This window comes from Scyliorhinus canicula, chromosome 10 (assembly GCF_902713615.1).
Source record: "Scyliorhinus canicula chromosome 10, sScyCan1.1, whole genome shotgun sequence".
Classification (NCBI taxonomy): domain Eukaryota; kingdom Metazoa; phylum Chordata; class Chondrichthyes; order Carcharhiniformes; family Scyliorhinidae; genus Scyliorhinus; species Scyliorhinus canicula.
Genome location: NC_052155.1, coordinates 74,100,373 through 74,113,231, shown reverse-complemented (window position 1 = coordinate 74,113,231; position 12,859 = coordinate 74,100,373). Strand labels below are relative to the sequence as shown.

Below are 12,859 nucleotides of genomic sequence, written 5' to 3'. Positions count from 1 at the left end.
GAAAATTGGTTTCTGGATTCTGGAAAATCAGAACCAACAGCATGAACTGAAGCAACCAGATTAATTCTCAACATTTAGTAGATTTCTATACAAGTATTTATATAGTGCCTTTCTAATGAATTGAAACATCACAAGGTGTTCAAATATTTACAGCATTGGCTGCTCAATAAGGTAAAGCCCAGGAGCAGGAACCTTGATCATTTTTTTTCTCCTCCTTTGTCAACTATAATGCCCTTTCTGCTTCCATGGCAGAGATCAACGAACTAGGGACCGAATCTTGGACCGACCTAGCCTAGCATGCGTGGTTGGCTTGGTGCTACACTTCATGAGGGCACAGGCCTGTGCCCACAAGAGAAAAGGTGGACAATCCATTCTGGTTTAATTACTTCATGCAAGACGTCAAACAGTGGGGGGGGGGGGGGGGGGGGGGGGGGGTTAACTAGATTCAAGGGATGGGGGCAATTGCCCAGTGTTGTTTTGATCTTTTCCTGCTGCTGCACATTTGATTATTTCAAACAAGAGGAGTAAGGTGATAGGAGCACAAAGTATCCTTTGCTTTAATAAAAACACACGCTCTTAACGCTTTCACATCTCACAGAATTAAATGAGACTCACTCATTTCATTACAGGACTGGGAAAGAAGCACAAATAATAATAAGAAAAAGAAGAACACACATCCACAACCTCACATCATCCTTTTTAGTCAGTTGGATCTGTTTTGAGACTAGGGTTGTTGTTCCTATGTGGGTTGTTTTTTTAAAACTCTGGGCAGAGCATCTACAAACGTGGGTAATTTTTCCACCAGAAGGTTGAAAGGGTTGTGACCCATATAGACTGTGGTCTGTGTAGCCAGATAGATATTTCTCTTTTTTGTTTAACCTCTCAATTCATAATGACCGAGCAAAAGTCAGGTCTTAACACTACATGTGTAACCACAAGATGTTGATAACCCAATTTTTAAAACTTTTTTTGAACCCCCTTTATCACACACTATAATGGGACTATAATTCTGAAATGGAGTTCTACCCTAAGATTAACACGGTGTTACAGTTATTGCATATTGAATAAAATGTGAATGGTTCAAGTAAAGTTCATTCAACTATTGCCTTCAATATTAATTTTTATTTCTACTCATAATTGGAAACTTACCACATTTTCCTTTGACCGAAGCACCCCAAGCTTTCCAAACCGAACATGAAATGGTGAGCATTGGTAAGTGCCATCCTGCTGTTGGACCACAATCACATCAATGCATCCAGAGAGTGTTGCAGGGTTCAATCCCTTGTACAATTCCTTGAATGTTACCAGTAACTGTCCAACATAGTTCATGGTTTGGGACTGGAAAAGAGAAAAATATTGCTCCTGTTCAATTAAACATTTTTTTGCTCTACACAAACGTTTGTCCATATCAATACTTGACCCGAATCACATCTATATGTCAGGTTGTGAAGATGTGAATACAGTAACTTCATTGCAGTCTTAATGTAAGCCTACTTGTGACACTAATTATTATACAAGAATTTTTATTTAAACCATTCAACATTTATCAATGAAATACTCAACAGAGCCCTTTTCAAGCAAGCCGAACATGCTTCAGAATTTGATCAAATATAATGATAGCTGTGATTTAATCAATGTTGATATGTGGAGGATATGAATTTGATTGGATGATATTGCAGCTTGTACATGTTCTAATACAAGTAAATAAAGCACACTCAAGTAACTCAAGTTAACAATGAGGTTACAATCACTGTCATGTAATCTACAAGTGATTGAAAACCTGTTTAAATCTTGTTGCAGAAAATAGGCACTAAATAATTTGTGCATTAGAGTTTTTAAAAACAGCTTTCAAAAAGCTATCAGGCTTTCATTATCACGTCAGTGAATGGGATAGGAATGGAAAAGGAACACTGACCCTTTCTGCCAATTGCTACAACCACACGAGGAGGGTAAAAATTGACTCTCCTCATTTACCATTCTGGGTCTAGCTGTAACAGGGTTTAATTGTGAATTTTGTCAATAGTGCAGGAGACCCACTATTGATGCTTTCAGATTATAAAGAATTACTCAGGTTTTCTGAGGTTAAATCTAAGAACACAGGTTTATTTACCTTAATTCCCAAATTTAAGAAACTAGGTGAATCACAACCCTCATTCATAGCTCACCCAGTCCCTGGATGGTTACGCTGCCATATCCATGCACAATACTTCCGAGGAGGGGAGCGGTGCATAGACAAGAGAGTGTGAGAAAGTCAAGAGGAGATGAGGTCTTTCACACTTGTAAGGGGATTTAGAAGGTCTCTTCCCTTTACATCCTACTATTATGGCTGGCTAGCCATTCCTTGGTCTTAAAATTACAGATCATTAAAATCCAGCCAGGAAGCAAGGAGCTAGAAATTGTTCCTTTTATTTATCTATAAACGCATCCTTATAATATAATCCATAAACAAAGTTGCCTGGTCCTAATACAAACTTTTATTAAATCAACATTTTCTAGTCTTCATATTGATGGCATTCCTTGTTAATTGAAAAGCATAATATTTTTAACAACATTCTGTTTTCATAGCGAATACTTTGCTTTCAGCATTTCGATCTAGGCCCATTTTGCTGAAAGTTGTTTGCAAGCCAGCCTGAGAAATACCTAGAATGCATCTCAAACAGGCGCTCTCTGCACTTACTTTCAGGAGTGTAACTTCAGCTTTCCAACAAGGAAAGTGCTAGTTTGCAGCAGACATTAGCCCCAATTCCCCCATCCCTCCCTTCCATCCTACCCCCAACACAACTCTCAGCGTAATATCCAAAGCTGGTAAAGCTACTAAATTCCAGGATCCCACTGTGGTGAATGCGATTCACACCGGATTATAACCTGTATATACATGTGTCTACACTGTAAGTGCAGTTGCACTATCTGACCTCCAGGGGGAGTAGCTCTGGGAATGCTCGAGTGTTGTACGGGGCTTCTCCCTTGGCTCCGCCCAGGACTCCTCCCCCAGGAGCTGCTGTATAAAGATCAGTGCCACAGGGTCAGCCGGCCAGTTCACCTTAAGTTCAACGGCTAACAGGCTGGCTCTGTTCTAAGTATATTAAAACCACTATTCTAATCCTACAAGCACGTATCCATAGAATTGCTGGTTCCAACACCCATCTAGTTGCGAAAATGAGGAAACCCATTGCTGCTTATGGCCAATTCACGTAACCCCTTTGCTTCCAAACTGTAGGACGATAGCTCACCTTCACCACTAAATCCAAGGATTTCATTCCCTAGCGCTATAAAACCACAGGACTGTTTAGGTTATGGGCAAATTCTAGGATCAATTTCTAAAAATCCTGCACTCCCAGTGCATACTTTCAAGACTTTCCACAATACTATATACAAGCCCACAGTACTTGCTCTGAAGTCTGCCATAATTTAGGATTTACTCCAGATCCCAATTCTGTTCGAGTTCGGAGTGCATCACCCATCCCAGCAAGTTCCAACTCCATTCCCAATGCTGTTGAATTGCTCCTTGCTTCTAAATTCTGTTGCCCAATTCAACACCCGTTGATTACGGTCTAGAATATTGCAGCGGATCCTGCACTTTATGAAAAAGGGAGAAAAAAAAATAGATTTACACCACACCATAGTGGGAGCATAATGAGTATGACTGCAGCAGTTCAAGAAGGTTCAGTTAGATCAAACTTCAGGAAGATCAGTCCAGACACCAACTGCAGGCAGGGTCAGTTGTTTAAAGAATCCTCTTTAAAATCTCGTGAAGGGAACTCCAAGTAAAATAGGCGGCACGGTAGCATAGTGGTTAGCACTGTTGCTTCACAGCGCCAGGGTCCCAGGTTCTATTCCCAGCTTGGGCCGCTGGCTGTGCAGAGTCTGCAGGTTCTCCCTGTGTATGTGTGGGTTTCCTCCGGGTGCTCCAGTTTCCTCCTACAAGTCCCGAAAGATGTGCTGTTAGGCGATTTGGACATTCTAAATTCTCCCTCTGTGTACCCGAACAGGCATGGGAATGTGGCGACTGGGGGCTTTTCACAGCAGTGTTAGTTTAAGCCTGCTTAATAATAATCTTTATTGTCACAAGTAAGTGATGCATTTTGGTAAATCAAATCATGGCAGGACCTATTCAGTTAACGGTAGGGTGTTGGGGACAGTTACAGAACAAAGTAATCTAGGAATACAGGTTCATAGCTCCTTGAAGGTGGAGTCGCAGGTGGACAGGGTGGTGAAGAAGGCTTCAGCATACTCGGTTTTATTGGTCAGAATATTGAATACATGAGTTGGGATGTCTTATTGAAGTTGTACAAGACATTGGTAAGACCACACATGGAATACTGTGTTCAGTTCTGGTCACCCTATTATAGGAAGGATATTGTTAAACTAGAAAGAGTGCAGAAGAGGTTTACGAGGATGCTACCAGGACTTGATGGTCCTGAGTTATAAGGATAGGCTGGGACTTTTTTCCCTGGAGCACAGTAGGCTCAGGGGTGATCTTATAGGAGGTCTATAAAATAATGAGCAGCATCGATAAGATAGATGGTCAACATCTTTTCCCAAAGGTAGAAAATAGTCTAGATAGAACTAGAGGGCATAGGTTTAAGGTGAGAGGAGAGAGATACAAAAGAGACCAGAGGGGAAATTTCTTCACAGAGGGTGGTGAATATCTGGAATGGTGCTAATGAAAAAAAGTGTTGAGCTCCGAGTGCAGACATAAAATGTATTGAAAAAGCCACAAGCGAGTTGTGGTTCAGAGATCCACCTTGCTGCACAATGAGTATTTTCGGATAAATCTACTTCCTGCTGCACTAGCATGTCAAGTACACTTATGAAAGGAGAAAACCAAAGAGGCACCCGAATTCTTCCCCCGAATTAATCTAGAGCGTTTGCAAATCTCAAAAGCTGAATTAACAATCCAGTTAATGCTCCTTCTCAGTTATTATCTAGATGATTAATGCCTGCAGTAGCAAATTCTGAAGTCAAAGGGATTGTCATCAGATGTTTCTGGTGTGCTGCAAGGAAATCCCCTTCTGTCTCAATATGAATGTCAATACATTAACGCAATAAACGTAAAAAGCAACCCCTGCTGTGTCATTTTGACATATTTTCCAATAAAGATCACAAGATTGATCAATAAACTACAGAGAAGTGACTTCAACTGGGGCAGTAAGTGTGACACTGATCTTGATCATAAATTACTTTCAAGCTGCAACTTCCAAGTTTTCATATGAAAAATGTTAACACGCCAAAATAGGAGTTTGTTTTAAAATGGAACATATACACAGTGACAATACACGATTGTTAATAAGCATATATATGTATTCCTTAACCCAATCACAGATACTTCTGTACTCACGTACTGGCTCTCGCACAACACCTTTACTGTTCACATTAATGCCTCTTTTCCAATGAGATATCCATTACAACAGGACACAATTGTAAATAATTTAGACAAATTCATCACTTGTACTAAACAACAGCCGAGAAAAATTCGGAATACACAATTATGATTAATTTATCTGCTGCATGGCTAAATATATCAAGTTGAAAGCACAGTTTTTGACACATGGCAAGACCTTCAATAACCTTAATGACTGTGCCAAAAAAATAATACAATTGATAAAACCATGTTTGTGAAATAGCTCGTTTGAAGTCTTAGACATTAAAAGGTTTGCCTGCTGAGATGAAGAATGACGTATGGAAGGTTTGCAGATAAAGGTTAACAAAGCTGCTCTATACTTTTCCTCAGATCTACAACTATGATTACATAGATGCCACTTTTAAAAAAAAATAGAACTGCAGCAGCACATGGAAAGTATGACAAATGGCCGAGTCCGACAAATGGCAAAGATAACTTATTTCCAACTCTAGGCACCATTGACAATTACAAAAAACACGTTTGGGCCTACACAATTAACACTGAAAAACCCATACATGGCTGTGTTCACAGGCAACAGGACTGATAGATATCACAAGTGTAGAGCTCTTAAATATTGACAAACCTAACAGCAGTCTGTAAATGCACAAAGTCAGTATGCAGGTACAGCTAGTGATTGAAATGAAATAAAAAGAAAATCGCTCATCACCACAAGTAGGCTTCAAATGAAGTTACTGTGAAAAGCCTCTAATCGCCACATTCCGACGCCTGCTCGGGAGGCTGGTATGGGAAGATAATATAATAATCTTTATTAGTGTCATAGTAGGCTTACATTAACACTGCAATGAAGTTACTGTGAAAAGCCCCTTGTCGTCACATTCTGGTGCCCATTCGGGTACACAGAGGGAGAATTCAGAATGTCCGAATTACCTAACAGCACGTCTTTCGGGACTTGTGGGAGGAAACCAGAGCACCCGGAGGAAACCCACGCAGACACGGAGAACATGCAGACTCCGCAGTGACCCAAGCCGGGAATCAAACCTGGGACCCTGGCGCTGTGAAATCAGTGCTAACCACTGCACTACCCTGCGCCCTAACAATGGGAATGGAATGTAAAAGTAGGGAAGTTTCACAGCAGATTAGAGAGACCAGATCTAGAATGCTGTGTAGACTTTTGGTCTCCTAACAGTTCAAAAGAGGTTCACTCAACTCACCCCTGGGATGAAGGGCTTGTCCTTTGACGACTGAATAGGTTGGGCCCATATCCATTGGCATTCAGTAGAATGAGAGGTGATCTTAAAATAAAAGATCCTGAGAGGACTTGGGAGGATGTTTCCACTTGTGGGGAAGACTAGAACTAGGCTCAAAGGGCTGAATGGCTTACTCCTAAGTCCCATGTTCCACAAAATCACTTTACACCAGTGGTGTGACAAGAGTTGGGAGATGGAACCTGAACAGAGTTCTTCCGTCCCTCATCTAGGATTTCCAATACCACTTGTACTGCTTAGAAGAGGGTAACACAGTATCTAACAAGAATCCAACCCGAGTTAATGCTACCCTATGCAATCACTTCACTGGGAAAGTCTTTTTTAAAAAAAGATACAGTATACTGTAGGGGGCAGCAGGGTAGCATGGTGGTTAGCATAAATGCTTCACAGCTCCAGGGTCCCAGGTTCGATTCCCGGCTGGGTCACTGTCTGTGTGGAGTCTGCATGTCCTCCCCCTGTGTGCGTGGGTTTCCTCCGGGTGCTCCGGTTTCCTCCCACAGTCCAAAGATGTGCGGGTTAGGTGGATTGGCCATGCTAAATTGCCCGTAGTGTCCTAATAAAAGTAAGGTTAAGGGGGGTTGTTGGGTTACGGGTATAGGGTGGATATGTGGGTTTGAGTAGGGTGATCATGGCTCGGCACAACATTGAGGGCCGAAGGGCCTGTTCTGTGCTGTACTGTTCTATGTTCTATGTTCTATGTTCTACTGCAGGGTTTATGACTTGGATTCCAATTTGTGACTTCCCATTCAGTGGCCTTCTCCACCTCACCCATACCATTGGGGCATGAAACAGAGCAAAGTCTAGTATTTCATCAGGACTGGAGTGAGGAAGGGAAACAAAGATCAAATGGTGTTGCGCATTACAAAAAAAACAAAAGGATACACTACAGTGATCCACTCCTAAAAGTTCAGTGAAAATAACTTTTGGTTCTGCAAGTTCTAATCTTCGGGGACTAATGACTCCACTTTCTATGACTGCTGAGAATCTGGTAGCAATACTCATCTTTATCACACGTGCTAACATCATGAAGAATTGTGTAGAGGAAGTTCTTGGGTTTCCACATTTCAAAGCTGTGCAACAGCCAAGGGCTTTGTCACTGATGCTATATTATTGTTAGTGTCACAATATCTTCTGATTATTTTTCTATTGAAAGGGTTTGATTTGTTTCAAACATTATGTTTTAAAAGCAGAGTATATTTCTGTAGGCAAAATAAATATCTGAGATGACTTTGGGATGCTAATGCATTACTGTCTCCTCATAAGCTAACAAGAAATTTGATAGCTGTTCTCCATTAATGACAGAAATATCACACACATTGTAAGATTTTTGAATTGTCGTCTGTTAATAGCCTGCGATAAAACAGAATTATGGACAAAATTCATGCAAATATGGAAAAAGACAATCTAATTGAGGGAGATGCGCTGAGGTAGAAGGCATCCTGCATCTTCTTTGCCTAATGCACAAGATTGTAGAAAAGCTTCAGCTTCCGAGGTCCACACTCGAGGTGAACTTTGCTCAATGTGACATTTGATAGGTGATGCAGATGCTATTGACCACAGGGCCCAATCCTTTGCAGACAGAAGGAAAATGGTCACACACTGAATCTTTTTCAACTAAGCAAAAATTTGGAGGAACAGTTGTTCCCAGCTTCTTTCCCCAGGGCAATGCCTTGACCAGAATCATAGAATCTACAGTGCAGAAGGAGGCCATTCGGCCCATCGAGTCTGAACCAGCCCTTGGAAAGACCACCCTATTTAAGCCCATACCTCTACCCTATCCCCATAAGCCGGGAACCTCACTTAACGCTTTGGACACTAATAAGGGGCAATTTAGCACGGCCAATCCACCTAACCCGTACATCTTTGGACTGTGGGAGGAAACCGGAGCACCTGGAGGAAACCCACCTACAGGGAGAAAGTGCAAACTCCACCCAGGGTCACCCGAGGCCAGGTCCCTGGAGCTGTGAGGCAGCAATGCTAACCACTGTGCCACCCTTTTGTGTACAGAGGGCAGATTTCCTTACATTAGTTAACCAGATGAGTTTTTACAACACTACTTTTAATTCCAGATTTGTTTCAAACTCAAAATTTACATTTGCCGTGGTGGGATTCAAATCTTGTCGCCAGGAACACTACGCTGGGTCTCCAGATTACTAATCATGTGACAATACCATTACACCATCACCTCCACAGCCTGGTTTGAGTTTGAGTAAAGTAGGGGAGTTTACGTTTCCACACTACCTTCTCCATGGCAACGCCTCACCAGAGTCTACTTGCCAACCAATCAGCACTCACCTCATGGAGTATAAAAATTGTTGTTCCCCTTTACTGTTGGTAATTTCTTGCCAACTGTTGAGCGCAAGAACATCTTTTTTTCAGCAAGCAATACCAAGTTCAAAACCAAACGACTAATTAGCAACGCATTCAAATAAGGCTTGCAATCTCAAAACTATTCTGACCTGCAATTTACCTTTTATTTATTTTATTAAATGCGGTTGTGATATAAACCAAAGTTGGTTTAAAAAAAACTGAAATAGGTCTGAAATCAAGGTTCGCGCCAGGCACTGAATGGATCGCTATGCTCCGGTCCCCCCAGTGGTGGGATCAGGGTTTGACGCCAGCAGGTCATTTCTTAGTTTTAAAGACAGTTAGCCATCAGAGAGAATGGGAAAACATGAAAACAATTAAGTTGAATGTTTCCCAGTGTTTAACATATTAACAGCACACAAGGTAGGCAAACATACTATGTAGTAATAATGGTAAACTGCAAACAGATATTCATCCTTGAGAAAACATCCGAATTCACAAAATCATGAAGCAAAGGTGGTGGGGAAATACCATTAATATCCTGTTTAATCTGAAGTAATGGGTCAATTGTCTGGCAGAATGGCCTGAGCTGCTTTACATTATTCAAGAGGAAGATAAATTACCAGCTGTACAATGTTCTGCATCCCTGTAATTTTAGTCAATAGGCTTTCCGTCCTATTCATAGTTCGAGACGAGACAAATATTTCAAATCAGACAGTTATGCCATAATAAAATGAAATGAAAATCGCTTATGGTCACACGTAGGCTTCAAATGAAGTTACTGTAAAAAGCCCCTAGTCGCCACATTCTGGCACCTGTTCGGCAAGGCTGGTACGGGAATTGAACCGTGCTGTTGGCCTGCCTTGGTCTGCTTTAAAAGCCAGCTCTTTAGCCCTGTGCTTATTCAGTGCAGAACACATCCAGGCTGCTGACATCAGCAGGATGGGGCACTGCGACTTCAGAAGTCAAGAAATTTACACAAGCTGAAATTTTTCTTGTGATTTCACAATTTAATTGCAGCTTAAGAGTTGAATGATTACAGCACAAGTCACTGAACTAAACTAAACAATCAAGTGGCTTAAACAGCCCTTTCTCTAAATTAAAAAAAAAGACATTCATACACAGCCCAACAAATTAAACTATCTTACATAAGACAAACTGTGAAGATCACAGATTAGGGCAAATATTTTGCATGCGTTTCTGTTTGAATTCAAAGTACCTATACAAGTGTGATATTGTATCAGAATGGATAAAGATGATATGGAGCGGATGCATCCTCTAGTGGGACATTCTACAACGAGGTGTCATAATCTTAGGGCAAGTAGCAAATTGGAAACCCATGGGTTGTGAATCTGTGGAATTTGCTACAGCAGAGTGCGGTGGATGCTGAGACAATGAGTAAATTAAGGGAGGAGTTAGACAGATTTTTAATTGGCAATGGGCCAAATGGTCTAATTCTGCTCCTATTTCTTATGAACTTATGAAGAATGGAACACTATAATTGAGATTATTGTTTTAAATAATGAGGTACCATGCTGATGGTTTATGAGGCACATGTTCTTAGCATCTTGCTGTATAGCTGTGCAACATGGACGACTACAGGAAAGAAGCTTAACAATTTCCATCTTCACCGGCTATGGTGCATTATGGATAGATCCTTGCAAGACAAACCCATGAAATGCAGCAGTCTTCCCAAAGGCAGAGCTCACTATTTTATTAGCACTCAAACATAAGCAGTTTCACTGGCTACGGTATATTGGCACAAATGGCAGAACGTCACATACCCAAGGACATTCTGTATCGTTAGGTAGGCGGAGTCAGTCGCCCAGTGGGATGCCAAAGGTTCCACTTGGGAGCATGGCATGAAGGCCCCAGACATTGATTATCACATCTTGGGAGTCACTAGCTGACAGCAGAAAATGGCGACACCTCCTGTGGGTTGGTATGGAACATCATGACCATCAGTGGGTACAGCAGCTTGGCAACAGAGGCTAATGTTGAAAAAATACAACCCACAATGACACTCGGTAGCTTCATGTGTGGCACTTGTCACAGAACCTGCCTCTCAAGCCATTAGCAAAGGTGCATCAGAAGACACCCCATTGGAAATGGATTTGGTCGCTGGGTGCCCATATCTTTCATAGATGGAGGGATTTCAAAACAAGGCCAAGACAGCAGTGGCATTAACAACTTCAAACATTTGATCTGCTGAAGCTTAATAATAAAGTTTTCATGGAGCCACTAGCTCATAAAATTTACTAAGAACACAATTTGAGTATACATTCAAGTCAGAGAGAGAGTTTAGAGCTCCTCCTTGCAAGCATCAAATTTATTAATAACTGGTTAAATTGAACTAGGATGGTTCAATAGACAGACCTATAAGTTTACAGTACTGAAGGTGGTCATTCGGCCCACCGTGTCAATGTTGGTCAAAGATCTGACTGCATTAATCCCATTTTTCAGCAATTGGCCCATAGCCCTAGAGATCACGGCAGCACAAGTGAATACCCAAATAATACTTAGAGCTTCTGACTCAACCACCCTTTCAGGCAGTGAGTTGCAGACTCCCACCACCGTCTGGGTGAATAAAAGTTCCTCCTCAACTCCCCTCTTCTCTTACTCTTACCATAAATCTATGCCCCCTGGTTATTGACCCCTCTACTAATGGAAAAAGAACCTTTTCATGCCTCTCAATCTTGTACACCTGTATCAGGTCCCCTCTCAACTTTCGCTGCTCTAAAGGAAAACAGCCTCTACCTATCCAATCTTTCCTCAAAGCTCAGGCAGCATCCTTATAAAATAACAATAGTTTGTTGAACCAAACTAATTAAAGTACAAATAAATTGGAATTAAGTGCATCTCATTGGTGTTTGGTTTAATTTTCATATTCCTTAAAATACTATAACATGGGACTTCTGGTGGCAGCCGAGCTGAGCGGACACACAAAAGGTGGCTCTCCGTGTTTAGGCCTTTTAACCCCATCAAAAGGGCGTCAAAAGTGTAAAAGGTTCCCCAACTTTACCGCACCCCCCCCCATCTACTACTTAACCAACCAGGATGACGACGAGGAAGGAACGAAGCCGCAAAACAAGTAAAAGTAGAGCGGAAAACTGCGACCCCAGAACAGGGAGACCCGCGTGACGGCTCAGAACTGAGCATGGCTGAGCCAACAGGATCGCCATCATTGGACAAGCTGATGGAATTCCACAACAGAACTCAAGAAGCGCAGAGAAGCAATGATAGAGGGCCACATGGCGACAATGAGGTCAGCAGCTGAGGCCGCATTGGCCCCAACAAAGAGGCAATGTACAGAACAAAGTGGAGACTGGGGGGCCTAGGAGGCAATGGTGTGGGACCTGGAAAAGGCAACCACGGACCATGGGGAGCGGATCACCTTGCCTGAAGCAGAGGTGGGATAGTAGGTGTCGACCTAGAAGGCACTGAAGGGAAAAGTAGATGATCAAGAAAACAAGTCCCGTTGGCAGAACCTACAGATCGTCGGGCTATCAGAGGACACAGAGGTGAGGAAGCCGACCAAATTTGTGGCATCTCGGCTCAGGAAGCTAGTCGGGAAGGAGGGCTTCACGTGGTGGACCAGGCCCATAGGTCGCTCCAACAGACACCCAAGTCGAGAGAACCACCACAGGCAATGATAGTGAGGCTCCACAGATTCTAGGACAAAGAACGGATTTGGAGGTGGGCGAAGAGCTTGCAGTCGTGTAAGTGGGAAGGACATGTACCAGGACATTGAAGCAGTGCGAACTGGCCAAGTGCCGACCAGAATTTAGCAGGGCCAAAACCGCACTGTTTAAAAGCAAGTTGCGGATTGGTGTGCTATACCCAGCTAGACGTTGGGTCACATACCAGGACAAAGAATACTATTTTGATACGCCAGAGGCAGCAAGCGGGTTTGTCCAAAAGAATG

The 12,859-nt window shown here is 42.3% G+C and overlaps 1 protein-coding gene across 3 annotated transcripts in view; it reads right to left on the bottom strand.

Annotated features, from left to right (window-relative positions):
* lpin2 (lipin 2) overlaps positions 1-12,859 on the bottom strand; it is a 136,557-nt gene that overhangs the window by 83,145 nt on the left and 40,553 nt on the right. For all 3 annotated transcript variants that reach the window (XM_038809192.1, XM_038809190.1, XM_038809189.1), the window contains exon 2: positions 1,150-1,338. In XM_038809192.1, coding sequence (XP_038665120.1) covers positions 1,150-1,329 — 180 coding nt within the window. In that variant the 5' untranslated portion in view covers positions 1,330-1,338. The remainder of the gene's footprint in view (positions 1-1,149; positions 1,339-12,859) is intronic.